We start from the raw sequence: 25,935 nt of genomic DNA, 5'->3' as shown, positions 1-25,935 counted from the left end.
TATATAGCTTGTTATAAATATGCATTAATCAAATCTGATTGTTTCAGTGTGGGGATCGATCTTTACATCACCATCTGAAAGACACAATGCGATTTTGAAACAGGACTCTCAGATTTGGTTTGTAGGTAAGATGTAGAGGTGACGCATATTGCTAGCCAACTCACATTTCCCTAAAACTCCCAATACTAAAGCTTAAATAATCAACTCCTTAAAAATATTACAGGAGTTAAGAGTTGAAGAAGGACATTGATTACCGTTTCTACTTGCAACCAGAGCTGCCAGAGGGTTGAGGATACTGTCAATGACCTCTACATGATGCTCCATCAATATAGATGGATGCTGAGTGACTGCCTCCAGGATTGACAGGATGATGTTGTTGAACTCCACAATGCCTAACATGCCTGGAAAGGGGTAGGAAGTACACATGTGATATGGTATGTCAAAGGTCATTGGTAAGTTGTGTCCTATACATTACCAAGTGATTGATCGATACTGTATTATGAACATGAATTGGCATCAAACATGTCATTTTACCTAATATTTGGTCTGATATAGCACTAGTAGACCTTGTAAAATGAAATCAGTGAATTGTAATGATCATACTAGTCACCAAACTTGCCACTGAATGGAAACTTATTTGGCAATTTATCCAACTGGGTGGCTCATACACCATGCACTTTGTATATCAAGATTCACATGAATGTTTGGAATGATAGTCCTTTACCTTCTTGAAATTTGATATCTAATCATGTTGCAATGACGTTAAAAAGTAAGGTGAAAGTCAGACTGTAAGCAAGGTGTGGGGTGGCCATAAATGAATCCTTTGTGTATTGAATTCTTACCTATTGCAGGTTCTATGTTTGTTTCTCCACAATCCATTGATTTGACGTGAGTTAGCAGAGCACCAATGTTAGACAAAAACCTCTCACCAACAATTCTCGGTCTGAAAACCTGGAAATAGGAATGTATTTTATGTAAGGTTAGTTAGATTGAAAGCCTTTTACCTTTAAACCAACCTTGAAAACCAAAGTAAGGATTAAAAGCAGAAAGATTGCATATCATTTGGCAATTTCATTGGTGAGATGAAAATGTGTGAGGGAAAAAATCATAGAGGAAACAAATCAAAGATAGAAAGTTCTGTAAGAGTGCAAAAAAGGAAAAACAAAAGACAAGATAAGGGGAAAAGGGAAAAAAGATGTAGATATCAGTGGAAAGGAGGGAAGTAAACAGAAGAAAGGTATAGTGGACAGAGAAATGGAGAGTAAGAAAAGAAAAAGAAGAGGAACACAAGATTAAAGGGGGTGTAGCAGGGCAAATACTGGTTAACGCCATCTACGACTTCTTTTGGACAACTACACGTAAACGAATGGACTTGATTAACGGTAGACAGCAACTAAATCTCTACATGGTCAGCATTCGTGAAACAGACGGAAGTTCTCCTCACGCTTCGGTTTCGCGTATGTTGCACGCATGTGAATACTGCGGTCGTATTATATCCAAATGGCCCAGAGTCAGGCCACAGGAAAGACACATAGTCTTGTCATGCTACACCCCCTTTAAAGCACATGCTTTCTGTATGACTTACTTGACTGGTGATGAGATGGAGAGCTAATGAGACCAAAGGGAGACTTCCTTTCAGCTGTTTAGCCTGTATGGTAGAGGGATGCTTCCGACCCGACACTGCAGCCAGACTGCTCTCAGCATCACCTATAATGCAAACAGCATATTTTGTTTAGAAAATGAATTATATCAAGTATGATGGGGAAGGACAAATTAAAGAACACATCACATATTTCAAACATCGACGCTTACTAGAATAGAAAGATTAAACAAGAACTTATGTTCAAAGTTTGATCGTTATTTTATGAATAATTAGAGGAAAGAGTTCCGCATATATTCTCAAACAAGAATTATGAAGTAAAATATAGATTAAACTTACATTTGTCTTTTCCAATTACTCTTTACATCATCATGGCCATAGCATGCATTATCATCAAAATATCATCACCAATAATTGTCATGCCAACTGAGAGTTACAACTTTATCTCTTTCAAAATTTCAAGATCTATTATCTCTATAAACGACCACAATCCAAATACTTCAGAAAATCAACACTTAAAATCCTATAATATTGTCTATAATTTATATTAAAGTATTTTTTTTTTAAAAGTTGGATTACCAAAACGCATCAAATGCTTCATGCCAAAGTTGATCATCTTCTGAAGCAACAAGTCTGGGAGATGAGCATATACGGGATGGGAACAAACCTAATATTTGAGGCAGGAGATTGACCAAGTGATCCGAGAGCAGCGTAAGGCATTGGTCCATGTACTTCCATTGTGCTTGACCTTCGCCCTTCCCTCTCGTCATCTGCTGACGAATGTCTCGCTCCATGTACGTAATCAACCTGCAAAAAATATCAAGGGGACAGGTTGAGTTGTATGGTTGAGAGGACAATGTGAAATAATCTGAGAGGGTACATCATGATCAGATTCATATGAACCTTTCTCTTGATGAATGTGCTTAAAAGTATTTAAATTAAGAGATCTTGATGTTTAGAGTCAAGATGCATTATGCAATATGGCAGCCAACCAGAACATAATATTGATTGCGATTGTGCAAGTCATTGTATAAAACCTTACATTCACATATCAATAACTCGAGATACAAAGTTAATGCTTTCATATGCAGCCACTGAACAGATCTTGCATATATTCATTCATTCATTCATATCTCATGCATGGAAATGGAAATGTTTTCTTGCCCCCCCCCCCCCAAAAAAAAAAAAAATCAATATTTATGCTGTATACTGCTCATTTCAATAAAGTCTGGTATAATAGAGTTACGCAGCTTTGGACTCATACTGTCATATTAACACCAACATCAATTCAGAGCCTGCCTTACTGGTTGTCAATCATCATCATCATACCTTGCCTGACAGCACGCCATGATCATCTCCGGGCTAACCTTGATGATCTCAAGTACGACCAGGAGAGCTTTAGCACGGATCAGAACAGACGGACTCTCAACTAGCTTCATTACATGCAGGCAAAACTCCTTTTAACCACAAGAAGAAATAATATAATTTTAGCACAACAATAGAATAAACAGTAAAAAGAAGCTCTACAGAAAAATAAATAGCAAAGTTGAGGTGTGATCTCTCCTTCAGCTTTGAGGAAAAAAAAGACAGAATTGAGGCATTCTAATAGTCCTTCACAATTATTCCAATTTAACAACAAGGTATTTTCAAATTTCTTATTCAAATTGCTCATGGTTCCTACAAGCCAGAGCAAAAATACTTAGTCTTTTTTCATTATTTAAATACAATAACAATTTAAATGACAGCAAGTGAGCTCTCACTAGTTAGTGTATTCTTTGTAAAGAAAAGGACGTTAACATTCAAAGTTAATTAAATAAGAGAGAAAACTATGCCTCACAATTACCATGTTTAAACCTCCAGTAAATGCATGATAATTACATATAAAACTTATCCCCAATGTTCTTTTTTCTATGCACTAGATTATTGTCTTATATCTCCTTACAACTAACATCAAGTTTTTTTTACCTTATCCTGGGTCGTTCTCTGGACATGAGACCCTTCAGTCAGTAGATGACCAAACATAGTGACCAGTGCTTGCTGGACACGGCTGATGTTGACCGCTAGACCCTCCAATACCTTGGGCAGCCCAACCTTATCCAGGATGCTCTGAAAGATGCCAAAAGAATGACGGCAAATCCTACACAGAGCCTGGATGGATAGAGAGAGTAGCAGAAGAATGGAAATGTTACAATCGTTTAGATCAGACATAACATATTATTGCAATAACTTTGAAAACATTTTTGTTTAAATATGAATAACGGAGGATACATTTAAAATTGTGTCTGTTTAAATATACCTCACAGAGTGAAATAATATTTGTTGAATTGTGTAAACATTCAGGGAAAGCAAATTTTCGAATCAAAAGAAATCGAGCAAAATAATGATGATAATGACAATGTATTTATATAGCGCATAAAGACGATACTGTGGATTAGATATCAAATTAGTCTGAATAATTCAAGTCAGATGTTTGAACCCTTTCACATTTTACAGCAATAACAACAACAACAACACTTCAATTCCTTAAAGGGACAATTGAGTTCTTGTTTACAGACTGCAAATGCTTTCAAAGTGCATGATTATTGATCTTATTCTTATTTATGACATTTCTATCTCACAACAAATTATTTTGTGTAGTGCCCTCTATACCAAAACTCAACTATCCCTTTAATATAAAGATACATTACAATAAATGAGTAACTTACCCAAAGTGAATACAAGGGGTAGGTACCGGTTTTTTATCCGACCCTGTACATTCCTAAAAGGTTTTGAATCATATATAGTCAACTTACTGAAATGGCACATATCTTGGGTGTGTCAGCCATGGAGTGTGTGAAGAGTTGCCAGAGAAGATGTCCTATCTCATTGGTGGATAGCTTCTCACCATGAACACTGTTTGTTGCTGCCACATTCTCTACCACCTTGGCTGCAAAGTGTTGCACAATGGCATCCTCCTATTAAACAGAGATGGTTTATAGGTCAGTAAAGTTACATTTTGGGATAATGACACAAAATCAATCATACATGTTTTGTAAGGTGAAGTATTAAACAAATAAACTTACACATAGAAAGCAATGTTTATCCAAAAAAAAAATACATTTGGAGATGTTTCTGTCATTTTTATGCCCTTATTTCAGCCAACTTGATGCAAAAGTGGACTTTCCCTTTACTGATTTGAAAAATAAAACAATTTTCTTTCACTGCCCCTTTCCTTGTTCATAGATGCAGGCTATGTCAAGTGGAAAAACACTCCATCCCTCGGATAGGACGTTAAATGGAGGCCCCGTGTACAGAAGAGTCACTACCTTTGCACGTTAAGAACCCACTGCACTATTCGTATAAGAGTAGGGGGAAACCCTGGTGTAGTGATCCACCTGCACACATCCCCAGTATAGTACGATAATACTCTGTAAAAGAGGTCTGTACTCAAAAGGAAGAAGAAGAAGATCCTCAGTACAAAACAAAAATCAATAAAATTTGTGACAGAATAAGAAAATATCAAAAACACTTAAATTACTATCAAATGAACAGACAAGGTTTATTTACTTGACACACAAGAAATAAAATGAGGGTCAAATAGAAATAAAGACCAAATTCATGCATTATTAGGAGATAAGAACCTCTGGGCTCATCTTACCCCTTCCCTGAGGCACCTAGAGATCATGGTATAGACCAAGGCAGGTACGGTAGAAGGGTTTGAAGCCTCGTCTTGATCATGGGTAGCTGCGAGGAACAAGAGCTCACCAATGGCTGGAACCATACTCTGCTTCAACTTGGAGTTACGATTGTTATCTCGTAGAACTTCTGTAAGTGCTGTGACGACCTAGAACATTGGAGGTATCAGTAAAGAGACGTTGAATCCTTGATTTTTTATGAGAGAAATTACCTCAGAATAAAAATATAAACAGTTAAAACTGCTTTAGTGACCACCTGTATAGAAAGACCACCCGTCTACAAAGACCACATTTTTTTGTTTCCCTTGAAAATGGTTGTCATTGAAACATGTACTAAAGGAACCTGTACATAAAGACCACCTGCCTATAAAGACCACTTTTCTAATCTCTTTTGGGTGGTCTTTATAGACAAGTTGCACCGTACATCTAAAGGTGGGGTCACAATGATAAACCCTTATTCTAAACATTTAAGGGATACAAATGAAGAGATGGGAACAAACAAACATAAATTGATTGATGACTTTTCACCATCATTAGGTTAAAGGTGTTAAAATCACTGCCCAATAGTGACACGCCTCTCCCATCAGTTTCTATTCAATCAGATTATACATCAATGCACTTTTATTTCAATATAAATTTCATTAAAAAAACATCTAATTACATTTTATAATAAACTAGTTCCACATACCTCTGTTAGAGGGAGATCTTCAGGCAATTCATCAAGATTTTGAGCTAACAGACCCAACATCCTGCCACTTCTGCATCGTCTGCAAGAAATGAATAATGGAAAATATGTAATATATTTTACATGGTGTTCCTTTAATGAATAGATGCAGTTTAACAATCCCTCAAATATAATTGCTCCACTGATCTGTATAGTGTTGAGGCTGATGTAAATACAAAAATGAATACAATATGTTTTTGTTGTTATTTAGAAATTTGAAGAAAAAAAATTAAATCCAGATTAATGCAATGCATCGCAACAATATTTAATTTGAATAAATTTTTATCAAATTTTGTCCAAAATCTTGGAGAATATGTGTTGCCAATTTGACATCGAACTGCACAGGTTCACCGTTACAACATAATAATATAGTATTAATGACTGCTTTGAGAGAAATAGTTGTTTTATTACGCTCAAGGGAAGGTTAGAATTGTGCTATTCCCCGAGGCTTGCCGAGGGGAATAGCCCAATTGTAACCTTCCCGAGAGCGTATGAAAACAACTATTTCTCGAATATTAAAGCAGTCATTAATACTTTTATATGCCGAAAAAAAATAGACTAAAAAATAAAAAATAAAAAATACTTTTTTTTTTGGTCGAAGATGAGATTCGAACTCTTGCGTACAAAAGGTGATGTGTCTAAAGTCAGCGCCTCAGACCTCTCGGCCATCGCGCGTTATTAACATGCATAGCTGTTTTGTACAATATATACATTAAAATGGATTGAAACCGGCTTCGCGTGTGATGAATGCTTCGCAAAAGCTCCATATACGGACTCTTCTTTTACTTTTGCAATGCATATTGGCACGAACTTAGATCAAGATCTATCGGCAGATGTTGTTTTTTTGTTTTTGAGAGTTAATTTTCGTCTTCATGTCAACAATGCAAGATAAAATTGTCGGTAAGATCGATCGAGATTCAATTGTATTGAAATTGCCGACCAATTTTTCGCACACGTATGGTATCCTCCATCGCTCAAACCATTTTTTAACATGTAAACCTATGGGGTAACCATGGAGACTGACCTATTTTTTTAATAACCATGGTTATTAAAAATATTGAAATGTTTTATGCATGGTTACCGGGAATTTTACAGGAACAGTTGAAGTTTATGAATGCAATTCGACCAATCAGATGGCTGGATTTCTTAAGTGAGGTATATAAAGTTTACCAGTATTTACTTATTAAGTTTATTCATTCAAATAATGTTTGATAAAATCAGTGTACCGGTACTTACATTTCCAGAGGTTGTGATGTCTTCAGAAGGTTTATCATACAGGGAATCTGTAAATGAGGTATGAAATGATAGAAAACAATGACAGGATGTTTCATTTCCAAGACAGACATTATAACTAAACACTTTAGAAAACTGAAAAGGTGTCATGAAAGATTCTATCAGTGGCAACATAAATACTTTAATACCAAGATTTTGAAATATCGGTCAAGGATTCTGCAATAAAATTAAGAGTGATGATTGATGAGGGATATAAAAGAAATAAGAGGCCATTTGTATCTTCCTTATAAATTCATCACTGTTTTTTTATAAAGGAATTCACTTAATTTTGAACATTTTGTCTTAAGGAACAGCATATTTTGTTGGTTAATTAGGCGATGTCATCCAATGCACTTTGCAAAAAATCAAGCCAACAGCTTCCTAAGCCACTGACCAATTTCGAGACAGCAACAGCCTTAGCCACGGCTCCGTTCCCACAGATAGTGCCCACGTAGTTGAGTAGCTGAAGTTTCGTCCTCTGGGTTCCTGCTGACTTATCACCACTCTTGCTGGCTAAAGCCTCTGTGAGGTTGCCCAGGTAGATCTGGAGAGCAGTGTCAGTCATCTTCAAGAGCTTGTCGTTGCTGTGAACAGGAATGCCCAGGCTGCGAGTGTCGTACTTCAGAGATGCTGGCTTCTGAATCTGCAGAAATACATGAAAGGTTATAAATGATGGGTAAGACAGAGAGATCACATTGTGTGAAAGTGTTGACCTCTACATAAAAACTGTACAAATGAGAGATCTTCCTATCCTGCTTATATCTGCTCCCACTCTTGATCACATCGCTGACGCTGTTAACTTTTATCCCCTGTCCCCATGGTCCTACCACTGCCTCCAATAAGTTTTATTATCATTCCCATAATTTGAGTGCTTACCTGGGGCTATTAATGATTGGTGAGACGAAGAGATCCCACTGCGTAAAGATGTTGACTTCTACATCAAGACTGTCCTCGTGAGAGATCTTTCTCTCCTGCTGATACGTACTCCCAATCTTAATCCCACTGCTGCCACCATTAACTTATACCACCCTTCCCTTCTGTCACTTAAAGTGCTTAACTTGGCGTTATCAATGATGGGTGAGACAGAGAGACCCAACTGCGTGAAGATGTTGACTTCTACATCAAGACTGTCCTCCCGAGAGATCTTTCTCTCCTGCTGATACCTACTCCTACTCTTAATTCCACTGCTGACACCATTACTTATACCACCATCCCCTTCTGTCATTGAAAGTACTTACCTTGGGGTTGTCAATGATGGGTGAGACAGAAAGATCCCACTGCATGAAGATGCTGACTTCTACATCAAGACTGTCCTTGTGAGAGATCTTCCTCTCCTGCTGAAACGTATACTCTTGATCCCACTGCTGCCACCATTAACTTATACCACCATCCCCTTCTGTCATTGAAAGTACTTACCTTGGGGTTATCAATGATGGGTGAGACAGAGAGATCCCACTGCATGAAGATGCTGACTTCTACATCAAGACTGTCCTCGTGAGAGATCTTTCTCTCCTGCTGAAACGTATACTCTTGATCCCACTGCTGCCACCATTAACTTATACCACCATCCCCTTCTGTCATTGAAAGTACTTACCTTGGGGTTATCAATGATGGGTGAGACAGAGAGATCCCACTGCATGAAGATGCTGACTTCTACATCAAGACTGTCCTCGTGAGAGATCTTCCTCTCCTGCTGAAACGTATACTCTTGATCCCACTGCTGCCACCATTAACTTATACCACCATCCCCTTCTGTCACTTAAAGTGCTTACCTTGGGGTTATCAATGATGGGTGAGACAGAGAGATCCCACTGCGTGAAGATGTTGACGTCTACATCAAGACTGTCCTCGTGAGAGATCTTCCTCTCCTGTTGATACCGGCTCCTACTCTTGATTGCACCATCACTCTTCCTCCTCTTGCCGGTCTTCTTCTTGGTAGGAGGTGGTTCCTCTGGAGGCTCTTCTGGAGGTACAGCTGGGGATGTCCTTGGTCTTGAGCTAATCATGAAATTAACATGTATCACACTTAAGCAAATGTTCAGACTAGTACATGGATTGTATTTTCAAGATAACATTCCGGTATTCCAAGTTATATCCCACATCAAAATATTCCAGTGCATGGATTGGCCACAGATGGGTCATGCGTCTTGATATAATTCCAACATAAAGAAGAAATGGATATTACCTCACCATCATCAAACATCAAATCCTATATATCCATTGTCATCACAGTTTGAAGCTATCGATAGGCCCATCATGATATCGCCATTACAACCACTGTGATGTGAAAGGGGCAGCACACTGTCTTCACAAGTATAGTGTGTGTGTATTTTGGACAAAGATTCAAGTTGAAGTTCCTTTTCAGATTCATTTCTTTACAATTTACATTTTATTTTTTTATTTTTTGATGAGGAATAAAAATCAAATATACCATGCACTCTTATTGAGGCACCAATAAAAATTATGGATCTTTGGTGACTGGCATAGTAGCGATTTAAAAAAAAAAAAAATTTCAACCAAAGCCCCTGGGTGCAAAGTATATTTCATAAATATACCATTGATTTCTCAAAACAACATCACATACCTTAGTAGGAAGTGTGGGTCCTTCTTGGCTGTGTCTGGGGAGCTCTGAGGTCTAGACTCTGGTCTATTGGAATGGAGTGAAGCTTTCATCAAGTTGTCTGGAATCTTCAACGATGAAACAGGTCTGCCCTCTGTCGATAGTGTCACAAGTGTTACATTCTGTAAACAGTCAGAAGAAGTCATGAATAATAAAGAAAATATTCACATCATGGGAGCTATTGAAAATGGATGATCGAGTCCTAATCGAATCTATTTCACACTAGATATCTTCCTTACGAAGCATGAAATCAAATCTTACAATAACAATCATATGGATGACAGATGATCTTTTCGAGACATTACATATGGAAAGAGTTTCTTTTAAAGGCCGTCTGTACTAGTTAGGCTAGGAGGGATTGGACCACCCAGGGTGGTCACTGACAGGTGGCTATCTCATCAACTCAGCTCTCAATTAACATAAGAAAATAGGATCATGGGAGACCAATGGTCACCGATTAGGCATTGTTTTCTATATAGAGGGAGCAAGTAGCTACAAGTTGTACAGTGGGGCTTTAGATTGCATAACTGTGAAACACTTTCTGTAAAATCAAATGTTACATTGATAAAACTGGTATTTTAAAATCCTACCTTCATTTCATGAGGGGTACGGGCATTGAAGCTAGTACGACTCTTGTCCATATCATCAGCTGTAGTCCCCAGAGATTTCTTGGTGCCATCATCAACTTGTAGCTGACCCTGCCAGAATGGATGGATGACTAATTCATGCCATGTTGCCCTGAAAAAAGTTGCAAACAAAATATAACTCACAAAAATTTCATGCATAATGATGCTTTTTCTGGATCAGATTAATAGTGACCTGCCCACTATGTAAAAAAACCTGCTTTGAAAATAATACTTTCATACAAACAGATTTACACTCATCAAAATTTCACTTTGGTGAGAAAAAATAAATGTTGCATTCACATTTAGTAGAGAAGTTTATATTCTTACTCGTTAGGAGTTATATACATCTTAAGGACTTTAAAACAATAAAGTAAACTTCAATCAAAATCAAATTCTATTTCCTTTTCTTTTCATTATGTTTTTCAAAAGTGACAAGAATTTGTTCTGTACAACCTATTCAATTGAAGTACTACAATCTTCTTTAGCTATCCCAGCCATAACCACATCCAGTATCTTTGAACTAATCTTCAAACATCAATTAATTTTAATCATCAATACTGCTTGATATGATATAAAATAGGCAAGTGAAACAAAGGGAAGAAAAAAAAAAGGAAAAGAAAGACATTATATCTTTCTCATTTCTTGACTAATATAAACTCACCTTCTGGCAGGGTCTTTTGTCAACAGCACCTTAATAAGACTGCAGAAATCCGGAGTTGGTTTAGTTGCCAGTCTTGGTCCTAAACGACAAATGAATGAGGGGAAAGTGCATATATTTTATGTTTATTCATTTATTTATTTATAACTTAAGATGTATGCTAATGATATGGTATTTACAGAAAAGGGGTTGTCTTAAAAATAAGCTTGAAGTGATGACCTCTAGAAAATGAAAATAAGAATACATATAATATAAAAATATAAAAAGGATGCAAATATATTAGGAGAGGAAGGAAGAAAGATTTTTTTTAAAAGGGCATACCGGTAGGAGAAGCAGGGACAGAGAGGAACGGAGAGGGAGAGAAAATTACGTCCATGATATTATTGGGAGGAGTACATATATAAAGTCAAGTTGTGCTGTATTAAAAGCTACTATTTATGACAATAGGGAAATTTTTGTCTCTATTATATATATGAAATATATGTTAATACGACTGCTCTAAAAAGCACAGAATTTGTGTAAGCTCCTGTTACCATGCCATACCTGAGTTTATATTATAGTTTATTATTGTTGTTAGTTGTGTATTGTTTATGAAGCAGTAGGAAACTTACCTTTAACTTTGGGTGTAGGATAATCTTTGGTGAGAATCTGTTCCACTAGTTTGGGAAACTCATCTGCCTGGAAAGGAGGGTTGCCTGGAGAAGATAAACATAATGAATAAGAAAGTGAATAACACTGCCTACAAGGTCGGGGATACTCTTGCTCCATCTAAATCACACAATATCCAACTTTCTTTCTAGAAAACCACACGTTCAATGAATTATATTCATTACTCGTAAAGGCATCATGTTAAATGTTAAATTTGAGTTTTATGGCCCTACGTGTTATCAGTGTCTGTGATATGGTATAATGTTGAAGCCCTAAAACATTTCGCTTAAAAATGATCACGAAGTGCCTCAAAAGAGTTAAAATCTTTGAGTGACCCGTTTTACCATACTCATTTCCCCCAATAGACTGTAGTGTTATGAAAACTGTTAGAAAAACAGATTTTCAAATTTTGATTTCCAATCATAATTATATCTTGAAAATAAGACAGACGATCGGCTTCTCAAAGTCAATGGCCCGAATTCACAAAGGAGGTTTGTCGACAAACCTTGGTTTTCGTACGTCATACGACGCGTTTTAAGCGTTTTTTTACAAACCTGGTTTGTAAAGAACAAAAGGAGGTTTGGCGAAACAAAAGGAGGTTTGAGCTCAAACCTTGCTTTGTGAATTCGGGCCATTGGGTTCATGATTGACCTCAAGGTTTATAATTATCATTGCAGCATGAGCTAAATCCAGGATTTTGTTTGAGAATCTGAGACAAATTTACCAATCCCTTTAACAGCTTGCATTTTTAAACATTCACCTTGCAATGTGAAAAGTATATTATGCATGTAACAGTTGTATACAGGTTTATGAACAGAATATAAAAAAAATAATACTAACCTGTGTACATCTCATATAGGAGACAGCCTAATGACCACAGATCGGTTGCAATGCTATGAGGCTGTCCTTGTAAAACCTCAGGGGCAAGATAATTTGGGCAACCTACAATGAGAAGATATAGTATTATCACTTGTAATACCTCTAAAAATGGCTGCATCATTGACATATTCTTAAAGCCCCTCTAAAGTGTTGGGAGCCCCAAAAATGTGATGGCAAAATGTCACTTAAATTTTATCATAATGTGAAAGAGGGTGTCATTAGAGACACATTTCTGCAAGGATTCTCAAAACAAATCTGAGGTCAAAGATTGATGACAGAATGCAAAAATTGTTTTTTTGCGTACAACAGAAAACCCAAATTATGTATACTTTCATCAATATTTGTATTCAAACACATTTTGTGAGGGAAATCTTTGATACAATTTAAGTGAAATCTGGCCATCAAATTTTTGACAAATTTGGGGCTCCAAACACTTAAGATAAAAATAAGCAATTATATTGGTATATGAGTGAACATAATAAAAACACAAACTCATCAATTTTAAGTTTCAATATGAAAATAGTTTAGAACTACAACTGCTACAAAACTTCTTAGAGAACTATGTCGCCAAAAAGAAATCACTAAAATACACAAAGTTCGCCATTGAATAAACTAATCTTCACTTCATAGACATAGAATATTAGCAATTTTAAACTAAAATATTGTCTTGGATTTTGACAGCTTGTTTTATTTTTGACAATGATTCAGTCATAATTAGACCTGTGCACTACATGATATTGCACAACTATTGTATACTGTTCAAACAAGTCGCTATTAATGAACAAAAAGCTTGCTCTATTCATGACTGACATAGCAACAATTCATAAGAATCTATTATCACTTTATAGATCAAATAGATCTAGGAGGTAGTATGCATGAATTTAAATACATCTTTAAAGTATAGTCACCCAAAGATTAAAAAGTGTTTTGAATTTATGCAAAATTCTTATCATTGCGAAGGGGAACCCTAAGTGATCAAATATAACAACTTCCCTCTTCAAAATATGTTTGGGGCCAGCAGTAAGCATCTCTCAAAAGTGTTAATTTTGAGATCCAGATTTTCTGCCTTCAGCAGTCCTCCATAGAGCGTCAAGATTTGTAACGTCACATGCGAGACAGAGCTAGCCACAAAATTGCATTTGACACCTAAGATATCTATATAATTTTTCAGCAAATTATTCATGTTTTTCAAGAGAAAATCTTTCCAACCGTATATAATTTGTCCATAATTATCAGTTGTCATGAATTTTCTTCAGGTGACTACGTTAACAATTCAGGGGAAAAAATCAATTTAATTGAATAAGAAGCAAATTTATGACAAATCATCCAACACTATTTGAAATTGGAGTAATGGACATCTTACCTAAAGTACTTGTAGCTGTTCCTTCACCACCCTGCTTAGTTTGATCAGAGGTGCCCTCTGCTGATGTCATATCAAATATGTCATCCAGGTTCTCCTCTTCCAGACGAGCTAGGCTGAAGTCATCATACTTCAATGATCCAGAACTATCCACTAATATCTGACGGTCACAAAGTAAACAAAATTTAAATTCATAGGACTTTTCTGGCTCGTGAAAATATAACTGAAATTGACAAATCACAACTTTTTAGGTGAATTGTGACAGGAAAACAGGCAACAAACAAAAATTATTCCTGTTGCATATTAAAGCTCAAATCTAAAATCATTTAAAATACAGTAAAACCTGTCTTTTAAGGTGTCCCAAGGCAAACAAGTGGTCACTATGGGTAAGTGGCCTTTCTAGACAGGTTCTACAACACATATTTCCTTCTTGATGGAGACAAAAGACATGGCCACTATACACGGGTGGCCTTTATAGAGAGACTTCCACCAAGGTTTGATTACTTTGATAGTATTCCCCTTACAGAAACAAAAACAAAGCAATCGGTTTGTTTCGTAATGAAAGATATTTGTAATGAAGGTTCAATAAACTGTGGAAGAATTTTGTTCATTACCTTGCTTGGTTTGAAATCTGAGAAGAGCATTCCAACAGAATGTATGTGATGCAGCCCTCTTACCAAGTCCAGTCCGAACCCACGAACTGCTGTTTCTGGAAAGTGGCCATCTTGTGATAAAATAAGTTCAAGGCTGCCACCTGTGGAAAAGAAGCAAAGCTAAAGAGTTATATGCCAGGTATAAGAACTAATACATGAAGGATATTCAAGTGAAGAGAGAGAGAGAGAGAGAGAGAGAGAGAGAAATTTTAATCATGCAGATTGAACTTTGCAGGAGCTAACTATATATGTACGTCTTTAACTCTTTATCTTGATATATTAAGTCAGAGATAGTTAAGATAATCAATCTTCTGCGAATTGATCGACATTAAGTTAAGTTCTCAGCAAATATGCCATTTTGGTTATCAGCAGCAGCATAGAAAAACAAAAGGTTGGTGAAAGGGGGTTGATGAGGAACAGATTACCATCCCAGATTCCCAGTCACAAAAAAATGTTATCATTTAAAAAAGTGGATGTTGTGACATTGGTTATCATATGTTTAACGTTGCTACAATTTGACTTAAAATAATAATAATTTTAAAAATATCAAAACAACACAAGCAAAAACACAAGCAAAACATTACCTGTACAGAGCTCCACTATAAGCCACAGGTGGTTGGTCGTTTCATACCATTCATAGAACTCCACTATGTTGGAATGGCTCAATTCATGGGTCAACCTGACCCGGTTTGTAACCTCTGACCTCCTTGCTTTATCAACACAGTGGATTGCCACAAAGTTCACTGAACCTTTCCTCCTCCCCTTGTACATCGTTGAGGTTTCAGTCTGTCTGATCTCATCGTAAAGGACAAAATTCTCCATCTCACTGGCTGTTGATCTGTTTTCTTAAAAAAAAACAGAAAATGAGGTTCAGATATTAGTTTTATATTACAAGTAAAATAGCCTAGATTTTCTAGATCAAGTTTATAAAAATGCCAAGAAAATTAAGCGACTTTTAAGAAGTTTGGGTATGGATCGAGTGCCCATCTCTGTGCAGTACTGCCCTTGTCTGCTCATACATGTACATGTATGTGTAAATGTTTCATTCTGATAAAACAAAAGCATGCAACCAACACTAAATGTTTGTTGTTGTTTGTTTGTTTAGTCCATTGATGCTTGTAGAGCAATGCCTGTTCATCGATCATTGGTTAACCATTTCCATCTCTCTTCGGGCGTAAGTCTTATCAAGTGAGCATCTATCTTTCATACATACATGTATGTTTAAACTGGATAGTGATGGAGTGCATGGAGCAGAATCAGTTCTCAATTTGAAAATTTCTCTCCTTCGGTGTCAAAGATTTATCTCCTTCGGAGTCAATATCCGTCTTCATTATAGCGATCCTTATTCCTTCCGAAAAGTAAAAATATTGAGAAATGTCCAACTCTTTTACTTTTTATTCACAAGCCTACCGTAGTTGAAATGCTGATCACTCACATCAAGAGTCCAAAACTGCATGTAAAGACTAAAGTTGAGTGCGAATAATCACACAGACACGGGAGCCTTAGTTTTTGCCATGTCAGGGAAACGTCGCTGCATTTTCTTGTGAAAATAACATTTTACTTGCTCAAATTTTGACGAAATAAGCCTTATGAGATGAGGCTCGATCGAGTGGAGATTTCTTCATCATGTTTATCATGCAATTCATCAAAACATAAACAGGACTCATGAACGAAAATTAAAAAACTCTTTTGGCTTTGCTTTCGCTTCGCGATCCTGAAGAAATAATCATGGGCAGTTAGAGTCTAACTTAGACCTAGACAGTAGACTAGACCTAGATCTAGGTCTAGAAGTAGAAGGTCTAGAAGTAGAATCTACTTATCTAGGCCCCCTAGGCCTAGGTCTAGTTAGATTTAAAAACTAAAAAGTACGAGATGATCGAGGGAAGAAACACAAAATTGAACTGGAGGCTTTTCACAATGTTTCCGGTTAACTGATCTGATTCCTTTGATCTATCTACTGACATGTTACTACCCTTTACCCGAGATTCTTAAAGAAGGATCAAAGGAATCAGATCAGTTAACGAATAAAAGGAAACATTGAGAAAAGCTAGCTGCACAGCTCACCTGCTCACAGGCCACAGGCACAGCATCACAGCTCAGAGATCACACTTGCACAGCACAGTCAGGCATCTATTCTTATCAACGGCAGACTCTCAACACTCTTACACACGATAATAGTTCTCTTACATAACACCCGAACAAACAGCTAAGACGAATCATCAAATATCAATATAAAGGTAATCTATTCATTGCTTACAATTCATTCCCAAAGCAAGCGTAATACAACAAAATGTCCAACTTTCAAGAAGCAGAGCAGTTGCCCTGGTACAGCGACGCTCCAAAATATTTTCTAATTTTCTAAAGGTAATGTATCTTTGAAAAGCAAAAGGAAAATGGTATTTACTTTTCTGCTTGTTTATAGTTTGAGCGCAAGCGAGCAAGCACGTGCAACGTGCATAGGGATTTCCCCGGCCCGTTGCTCAGTGTCCATTTAGTATTAGCAGATTAGTGCGTAGCGAAAGCAAGCGTCAAACTTATCTGCAGTTGTTGTGAGCTGATTTGGCTAGTATTTTCTTACTCTTCTTAAAATCTCTTACCGAGCCTATAGAATAGGCAATCATGGCTGAGGAAATCAGCACCAACTTCGAAGCATTCAATGAACATTTGTCAAAGGAGCAAGATAAAAGAGAGGTAAAAACCGCCGAGCCTATTTTGAATTACAATATTCCAAATTCAACTTGGGTCTAGGGGTCTAGACCTATTTATAATTATACAACCACTAATTGGCAAATTGCATAATGTGTTGATGTGAAAAAGAAGGAGGGGGAGGAGGAGGAGGGAGGAGGAAGGAGGAGGAGGAGGAGGAGGGGGAGGAGGAGGAGGAGGGAGGAGGGAGGAGGGAGGAGGGAGGAGGAGGAGGAGGAGGAGGAGGAGGAGGAGGAGGAGAACTTACAAATACAAGAATAGGATGAATAAACAGTAGGGGTGCTGGTCCGAGAATACGGATCGTCCGCACAAACGAGGATCGACCTCATTTTCGCTGACGGTTCTGATTTCTGATCCGCGTGTTGGCGATGAGAAAAACGGGTTAATATTCCGCTATGATCTTCTTGATGATTATGCAGGATCTGTTTTTCCCATCGCGGATCGGGCCTCGAAACACGCAGAGCACCAAAGAAAAAACATCAAAAATGAGAACGATCTCATTTTTTAGGATGCACTTTGTCCATGTATACAAGGAAATCCTCGTTTATGTGGACGATCCTCATGATAAAGAAGAGCTCAGAACTGAGAAGAAGAAATAAGGAAGGGAAGCAGAAGAAAGAAAGAAGACCATGTTGTGTGCCTTGTATAAGTTGTACTTCTAGTTTCAGACATGTACCGGTAGTTCATTTTAATTTTTATACCATGGCTTTCACTTTCCATAGTTTAATGCCTCTTTTCCCTTAAATTTTGCATTGCAGGAGATTCGTACCATTGTTCGTGAATTGGAGCAAACCGGAAGAGAGATTATGACTGTACTGAATGCCATACATCAGGGCAGTGGAATTAAAGAAGGTTTGTTCGAACTGTATGGTCTTTTTATTGAAGGAGATGAGATGATAACATAGACCCTTGTTTCTAATTTGAATGCTCTTCGTTACTTTTTGCGTATTAAACTATTTTAATATATAATTAATTTTTTTAGTTGAAATCAAATTGTTGCAGATATATTTCAGATCTAATTTATGATCAAGTAGTTTGTTTTCTTGTTTGAAAAGTATACCAGTAACTATTATATGCAGTCATGGAAATCACATCAGTTTCTTTGTTTTTTTAAAGGGAGAGTCCAGACCGTAACGGTCAAAAGATGGAGATTTTTTTGATAAAGTTAAGATTTACTAATCTGTGCATTTACAGAAAGAAAGTTGCCATAAAATGGATTTTGGGATGTGTGCCAGACCACCCTCTACCAACAACAACAACAACACAATCATTAACTCACTTTATACAATTTTATCTTAGCAAATTAACACACATTTTTGTCAAAGTTTTCCTGGGCTTGGTATTTAATTATTTAAACAGGCAGAACTTGTGACCAAACTTTGCATTCAAATTACTGGTATGGATTCATGGAGGGATGCCCTTATATGAAGACTCAACAGTAAATTGACTTATTTCCTTTTTTTTTAATAATCTTTTTAAATTTTAGTTCCTCAGATTTGCAAGAGAAGTAGAGAGTTGTTTCAGACAGTCAGATCAAAAATAGCTCTCCTAGCTGCTGCCTTTCCTGTAGATGAATATTACAGGTATGCATTTATTTATACATGTGATTTCCATCCAGAAAATGTATAATATGATATTATTGATATGAGCTGTAAGTATGTTGTGTATTGTAAAAGGGAAAAAAAACTGATGATCAAACACTACCACAGCATGAGGTTTGCATTTTAAACTTTTTGGAATTGATGTAAAAGATAAGCTTGATTTCTGGTAGTGATACAAAAACAAATTCTCACTGATGACAGTGGCTAGTCTTCCTCCATCCTATACATGTGCTCGTAAATATTTGTAAATAAACTGTATTATATTGTAAATAGCACTCGAATGGACGTACATGTAAATTGCGGTTAATACACACTCGCACATACCGTAGTTTGCAAGAATCTTCAGTCAATTGAAGGAGGCAGACTTAATCAGAAGAAAAAGAAGAAGAACTTATGGCTGAATGTTCAAGATTACAAATAAATGACGCACCGTATGCCCAACGATTTTGGTAGAAAATGTGTAGGGGCTGAGTAATGAGCATAGAAAGATAAGTAAGTCCAGGTAAGGATCGAGGCCCGACGCCATGTGCTTAACACAGGTAACTACGTATGGTATGTGCAAATAAGAGTTGTGGTTTTTATTGAAGATGATTTCCAGCAAGTTTTTGTGAGTTTGTGTTTATTTTACTGGCTCAAAAAAACTAATCTACTGCAGGACAAACAATCCAGAATGAATTATAGGCATGTTCTCTCAAAATACGATACCCATACCAGAGCTCAAGATTGGCTTTAATCTAATTTCTTTCTCATCATTATGTTGTATAGGTTCCATGATCACTGGAAATATGGTATTCAAAGACTTGCCTTCTCAGCATCCCTTATAATCTTTCTTGAACATGAAAGATTAGCAACGAGAGAGGAGGTAGCAGAATTGTTGGGAGGTAAGTAGGTTTTCAGGCACATGTTCTGGCAAAAGTGGCAATGATAATTGCTCATCGGTCAATCATCAGCATCACAGAGATGCCAACCCTCCCGATAATTCATCCCAACTCCTGACCTTACAATCACCATCTTTATCCTCTCAATTTAAAAAAAAAAAAAAAAAAAAAATTATCAGTACCAGGGTATATATATATATCTGTGAATTGAATGAGAAATATCATCTGTTAACTTTAGCATGTAGTAATTCCACTATGTTAAAAGACCAATTAAGAGTAGCGAAAGATTGTTTCAGCATATGGATCGCCGTAACCAATGCATGGATATTGACACAGAATCCAAATGGCGGAAAATCATCAAAAGAAGACCAAGAAATGGTCTCAGAAGTATAAGTCCGGATACAGTATCAAGTACCCGTGTATTCAGAAGTCTGAAAGGAATTTGTCATGCATTTTGTACAATTTGTATGTTATTTAAAAAAAAAGTGGGAAATATTTAACCTAAATACACATGTAAAATGCTGCAAAATAAGGCTCAGATTGCACCAGAGAGCATCTAGAACCCCAGAGCTTCCAGGGCCCTAAGGCGGGCCCAGGACCCCGGCCGCATGGGTCGGGCGCTACGCGCTCGAGATGTGCGCTACACGTACATTATTTGGTGTCGGTTACAAATCCTCCCTATTTCTGTTTTCCAAAAGTTGGCATCTCTGGCATCATCATCATCATCCTGTGGGTCCCCCTATGTGGGATCGGGTTTCCTAATTGTTACTGCTTTTCATCTCGTCTTGTATGTAGCCATTTCAAAGTCAATTTCTCTTCTGTCTTCCTTTTTATTCACCTCTTCCTGGGTCTTTCTTCCTTTTTACTTCCTTTCTCATCTAGTCAGTTCATCTTCATCTTTCCTCTTCACTTGTCTATACCATCTCAGTCTGATCTCTCTCTAATCTCTTCCCCGATCCCTGTTACTTTTACTTCCTTTTGTACCTCATCATTTTGCCTCCTCTCTTTTCTTGTTACCCCTCTCACACCTCTCATGTACCTCTCAGACATCACATCTCTGCAAATTCCAGCTTCTTAACCCTAATAAGGCCGGGCTATTTGAAGTCTTACTACGGCCGGGGGGGGGGGGGGGCATTATGGCCCCCCCCCCTAAGATCTCGGCCGCGAAAATTTGCACGCATGTCAAGTGAAGTGTACAGAACAATATGATAATTTCAATTTTTTTGAAAAAAATCACTCATTTGCATATTTATGGTAATTTATGCAAATAACATCATAAAATCACATTTTTACCCATAAATCATATATTATTCATATTTAAGCATTCTTTTTCACTACATATATTCATTAGACCACTTGGAACAATAATACGACAAAAAAATTTGGAAGAGCCAGCTTATTCCTTATGTTATCTCTTGTTTTGATAATTTCTTATGTATTTCATTGTTTTTTTAACTTATTTATGTTATTGTTTTTTTTATTTTTTTATTTCTTCCTACAATTCAACTACTTTGACTCCCAAAACAACCACCTAAACTTTAAACAAGACCCAATAACCAATGTTTGATCTATTTTTAGGAAAAATGACATTCCCATATGTTTTGTACACAAATCACAAAAATGAGCGATTTTCGGGCTGACATGCAAAGACAAAAGGTCACGTGACCTTGTAACTATAGGTCCGATTTTTTTAAATATTTTTTTTTAAAGATGCGCAAGACTCTTAAGAAAAAAGTCAGCGAGCGGCGAGGCGCCATCCATATGCGTTCTCGAACAATCAGAAAAATCGTGGAGGGGGGGGGGCCATAATGGCCCCCCCCCCCCCGGCCTTATTAGGGTTAAAGTAGTCTCTCCTGAGTCTCCTCCATAAACCGTTACCTTGGTCAATATCCTGCACTAAATGAATTCCTAACTTGTAGCCCGGAGCAAATATTATATCTAACCCTAACCCTAACCCTAATATTAAACTTAAAGCTCCACTGCACTACTTATAGCTACTTGCGCCCTCTATATAGCAAACGATGCCTAAGCGGTGACCGTTGGTCCCCCATGATCCTCAATGATCTGTCAGTGACCAAGCAGGGAGGTCTAATCCCTCTTCCAGACAGGCTTTCAGTCTTCTTTATTTGTGAAGAGCATTTATATGATCGTAAAAAATATTTAAAAATAATGTTGTTTCTAGTTAACCCTAGACCTGGTTCTTTGACCATCTAGATAAATACAGCTTATTTCTCTCCTGATCCTAGATGTTGATAAGGCCTAAAATAAAAAATTATTGTATTGCCCTTTGCGACCAACCCAAAAATCTGAAAATCTATGGTCGGCATTATGATTTTTTAAATTTTTTTGTTATGATTAAAAAATATGTATGTTGTTTGTTTAAATGGGATATAAATGCATAATATCAAATTATTCCCAAATTCTCACTCTTCTTCTGCCCTAGTTTCAAAATCCTAAAAAAGATATGAATGGAATGATGACGCTGAAACACATGTATAAAAACTGAGAAATATCAGCAAAAATAGGGCGGGAAAAAAAACAACATTCAAAACTGACAAATATCGGCCCAAAGAGGGCGACAAAAAAAAGTTATTAAAAAAAAAAAATTCTGACCGACCGACCCATGCATTGGCACCTAAAGAGCAATACAACAAGTTTTTATCTAAGGCCTAATGTGAGATGCATTTGCTTCAGTAGCATCGTAAATGTGAATTATAAATTTCCAAAAGATGGATTACGGTTATTGAGATATTAGCTATGAAACGTATTAGCTATGAGACCAAGTTAAGTTAATTCTCGGATAAGGAAAATGTCTACAGTTAGAAGGCAGACCTCCTTGATGAATTTTAGTGATTTATATTTTCCCTTGATAAAGTAGGGGTTAAGCTACCAGTAAACATCTTTATGTTCTTCACTCATGTAATATTTCTGATTATCCTCATCTTTCACAGTTACTGTGAAGAAATCTGATGGATTCCACATTGACTTAGAAGATTTCCTTCATGGCGTGTTATCATTAGGAAATGAATTGGTAAGTGATGAAGCAAAGACAACACACAATTACTTTAGTTATGTATGGTACATGTATTTGTAGTTACTAGTTCGTTACTCATTTCCAACTTAAAGGTAATACAAAGTTTTGGTATAGGGTAATGAATTTCGTTCAAATGAACATATTGGAAGCGTATGCGATCCTACAATATTCAGTGATCGTTGTCGCTGTTGAAATCGAGTCTAAAGTTACGAAATTGTAAATAATAATCTCTTTCTGTTGTATAGCTCCCTCTCAACATCAAGATATTAATTAAGCTAAAAAGTAATGCTTCTTGACTAAAATCGACCGATTCGCTATTCCCGTTTGGAAATTATATATCTCAACTACATATTTTGAGATTGTCATGGTCGCAGCTACCAGTGTACGGCCGTAGGCGCTATTTGAAATTCATCAAAATTTACCGGGAGCACCGGTAAATTTTTATATTCAATTTTTCTCGAAAGCAGAAGTGTTTTACGAGCTAAATTTTCTAGTGCTTATAATACATCCACAGGGGCATCCAAATATATAAAAATTGTAAAGAATCACTACCCACCCAATTTTCAAAATTTCCCAAAACTTTGTATTACCTTTAAGGTAGAGAAGCGTGAAGACATTTAACTTGTATGTATGAACTTAACCTGATATACTCATTTTGAAAGTGATTTTAAAGTTATGTAAAAAAAAAAGAAGATAAAAATTGCCGCTATTTCATTATGTGCAACTATTCATATGTGATATACATGTACTGTTTTTTTGTGTGAAGTTATAAATACCAAAATGTTATGTATTGTTATGTATATAAATGCTTTGATATTTTGTTCTATTCCCCTGCTTGATATGTATGGATCTGCATTCAGCGATCATCTGACCAAGTATATATATTTTTTTACTGTATTCATGTTGCAGTCGAGACTGGCAGTCAATAGTGTTACATCAGGCGATTATAGTAGACCCATTCGCATCTCGGCCTTCATGGGAGAGCTGAATTCTGGTTTCAGGCTCCTGAATCTAAAGAACGACTCGCTCCGCAAGCGATTCGACGGACTCAAGTACGACATCAAGAAGATAGAGGAGGTGGTCTACGACATCTCTATCCGCGGTCTCAGACCCGCGGCCCTAGATGCGAAGGCGGATCCATCCGTAGAGACAGCTGCGGCACAAGGAGAAAAATGAGCGAGGGGGTGACTTTGGAGTTGGAAAGAGGAAGAAGTGTTGATGGCATGGGCTGATGCAAAATGAGAAGGGATTGCGTGCATCAATGCAAAGTTTGACAGAGTAAATCGGTTTTAAAAAATGAAGTAGAGACTGAAAAAATACATTGTAACAAAAGAAGAGAAAATGGTTACTAATTTGAGTGTAGAAAGTAAACTACATTTTTTGGCATCTTTCCTGTCCCTTTTCAATAGTAAAGTAACTATTCTTGCCCCTTAATTTGTTTGTTCATCAATTTGTTTTCCATTTTGAAAGGTGTTTAATTGTATTATCATAGTTTGTCCAACATTCCAGACCTAACATGCAATTTGACGTTATGACCCTTTTGATGAATGCTCCAATCGTGATATTTGGTTTAAATTGAGAGGGGGATTATGGAAAGAATAATATGGCTACATGGACCATGGCAGAAACCAAAATAAAGTTACCGGTAGACATGTCAAATTCTTACAAAGTGTTCCTGTAGGTGTTTATAATTGTGTGCTATTGTAAAGAAATACTGATGTGGGATTGGCATTCGAAACATTACAGGATCTGTCAGTCCATAAAGAAAGATATATATTTCATGTGACCCTGGGATATTTCTAGGTCCTCATAGCTACACATTTAAAGGGCAATCCAACCCTTGTAATAAGTCATTTTAATGAGAGCAGAAAATCTGAGAAACGGAATGGTGAAAGTTTAAAATAAATCGGACCACTGATAAGAAAATTGGGAGAAAAAATTGTGATGGTGATGCAGTGATGGATAAGTCTCCCATTTGTTTTGTACCAAAATATCGCTAACTTCTGTTTTTCTCCCAAGTGCCTTCACCCTTGGGGCACTACTCATAATATATTATGGGGAGTATATTATTACAGGTCATCTAAAAAGAAAAGACCACCCCAAGTCATTTTTTGTAAATTTTAAACTTTAGTCATTTTGTGGGTTGGAATGGGAAAGTTGTACGCCACTACATCACAGAGACATTCCTGATTCAGCCAATTTGAAGAGGCCATACCTACAGTGATTGTAGCTTTCAAAAATGATTTTCTCAATTTTGGTCTAATTTCATTCAAACTTTTACAAATATGCTTCTCTGATTTTTGAGCTTCTTCTTGAGTAGTTTGCTATCAAGGTTGGATTTCCCTTCAATTGTGCGAAGAATTATGTTTCTTACTCGATTCCTTACACCAGAAAAAGAAAATACAAGTGCAACTATCTCAACGATGGTAACGGTTAATTAGGCACATTTGAGTAATGTTGAGGAACCTGACAAAGTGTGTTAATTCAGTATAGGAGAATGTTAACTTTGTTGGAAACAATGCACTGTGTAATATTGGCAGTAAGTACAGAAAGGAAAGGTATATTAAAAAAGAGCCAAGATACTATCTAGTCTTATCATCCGTAGAATAGGTCTTTTTGTTCTCAGAAGTGTTCTGCAATGGTTCTTCCCATACTTAGTCATACATGAAAGCTTAAAGGGATAGATGGATTTCAGGCATATTGAATATGAAAGGACAGAGACCTTTGCCCAACCTGCCCAATTGGTCTTGCATTATATCCAGTGGTAGCCATATGCCGCTGTCTTTCGCTTCGAGATGAGCCTTACTTTATGGACGTATATGTTTGTTCCCAAACAAGGGGCGTAAGTACCGGGAGTGGGTTTTTTTTGGGGGGGGGGGGCAAGGATGGAAGGAGAAAGGGAGAGTGGATAGAGGAAGCCATTCCAAGCCTGAGGGCAATTATTGTTTAAGACAAAAGTGAACAACTTGAATAAAATGCATGTAAAGTGGTTTATCAAACTA

General features: G+C 36.9%; 2 protein-coding genes across 3 annotated transcripts in view; one reads left to right on the top strand and one right to left on the bottom strand.

Moving 5' to 3' along the window:
• LOC586053 (serine/threonine-protein kinase ULK4) overlaps positions 1-17,067 on the bottom strand; it is a 24,537-nt gene extending 7,470 nt beyond the window's left edge. The window contains exons 1-21 of the mRNA XM_785851.5: positions 16,972-17,067; positions 15,299-15,559; positions 14,676-14,815; positions 14,065-14,221; positions 12,663-12,764; positions 11,786-11,869; positions 11,178-11,256; positions 10,481-10,628; positions 9,855-10,012; positions 9,043-9,268; positions 7,665-7,913; positions 7,235-7,281; positions 5,963-6,041; positions 5,238-5,423; positions 4,393-4,554; positions 3,566-3,748; positions 2,930-3,057; positions 2,268-2,407; positions 1,586-1,707; positions 843-951; positions 255-401 (exon numbers count right to left, since the gene is read on the bottom strand). Coding sequence (XP_790944.3) covers positions 255-401; positions 843-951; positions 1,586-1,707; positions 2,268-2,407; positions 2,930-3,057; positions 3,566-3,748; positions 4,393-4,554; positions 5,238-5,423; positions 5,963-6,041; positions 7,235-7,281; positions 7,665-7,913; positions 9,043-9,268; positions 9,855-10,012; positions 10,481-10,628; positions 11,178-11,256; positions 11,786-11,869; positions 12,663-12,764; positions 14,065-14,221; positions 14,676-14,815; positions 15,299-15,536 — 2,884 coding nt within the window. The 5' untranslated portion in view covers positions 15,537-15,559; positions 16,972-17,067. The remainder of the gene's footprint in view (positions 1-254; positions 402-842; positions 952-1,585; positions 1,708-2,267; positions 2,408-2,929; positions 3,058-3,565; positions 3,749-4,392; positions 4,555-5,237; positions 5,424-5,962; positions 6,042-7,234; positions 7,282-7,664; positions 7,914-9,042; positions 9,269-9,854; positions 10,013-10,480; positions 10,629-11,177; positions 11,257-11,785; positions 11,870-12,662; positions 12,765-14,064; positions 14,222-14,675; positions 14,816-15,298; positions 15,560-16,971) is intronic.
• Positions 16,879-25,935, top strand: LOC575884 (translin). 2 transcript variants are annotated; one of them, XM_011663567.2, is made up of 6 exons: positions 16,879-16,951; positions 18,179-18,272; positions 18,907-19,003; positions 19,787-19,902; positions 22,851-22,930; positions 23,843-25,935. In XM_011663567.2, exons 2-6 carry the CDS (start codon positions 18,227-18,229, stop codon positions 24,107-24,109), a joined length of 606 nt encoding a protein of 201 aa, XP_011661869.1. In that variant the 5' UTR covers positions 16,879-16,951; positions 18,179-18,226; the 3' UTR covers positions 24,110-25,935. The 2 variants fall into 2 exon arrangements, with proteins under 2 accessions (XP_011661869.1, XP_781342.2); XM_776249.5 differs by lacking the exon at positions 16,879-16,951 and adding an exon at positions 17,204-17,405.

The sequence above is a fragment of the Strongylocentrotus purpuratus genome, unplaced genomic scaffold (assembly GCF_000002235.5).
Source record: "Strongylocentrotus purpuratus isolate Spur 01 unplaced genomic scaffold, Spur_5.0 spur5_contig_838, whole genome shotgun sequence".
Classification (NCBI taxonomy): domain Eukaryota; kingdom Metazoa; phylum Echinodermata; class Echinoidea; order Camarodonta; family Strongylocentrotidae; genus Strongylocentrotus; species Strongylocentrotus purpuratus.
Note: the sequence above shows the minus strand (reverse complement) of the source record. Positions and strands in the feature narration are given on the sequence as shown.

Coding starts and splice junctions, on each gene's coding strand:
- LOC575884 (XM_776249.5), top strand. CDS start 17,334: ATGGCTGAGGAAATCAGCACCAACTTCGAAGCATTCAATGAACATTTG. Junction 18,273..18,906: donor GGGCAGTGGAATTAAAGAAG/GTTTGTTCGAAC, acceptor TTTAAATTTTAG/TTCCTCAGATTTGCAAGAGA. Junction 19,004..19,786: donor CCTGTAGATGAATATTACAG/GTATGCATTTAT, acceptor TATGTTGTATAG/GTTCCATGATCACTGGAAAT.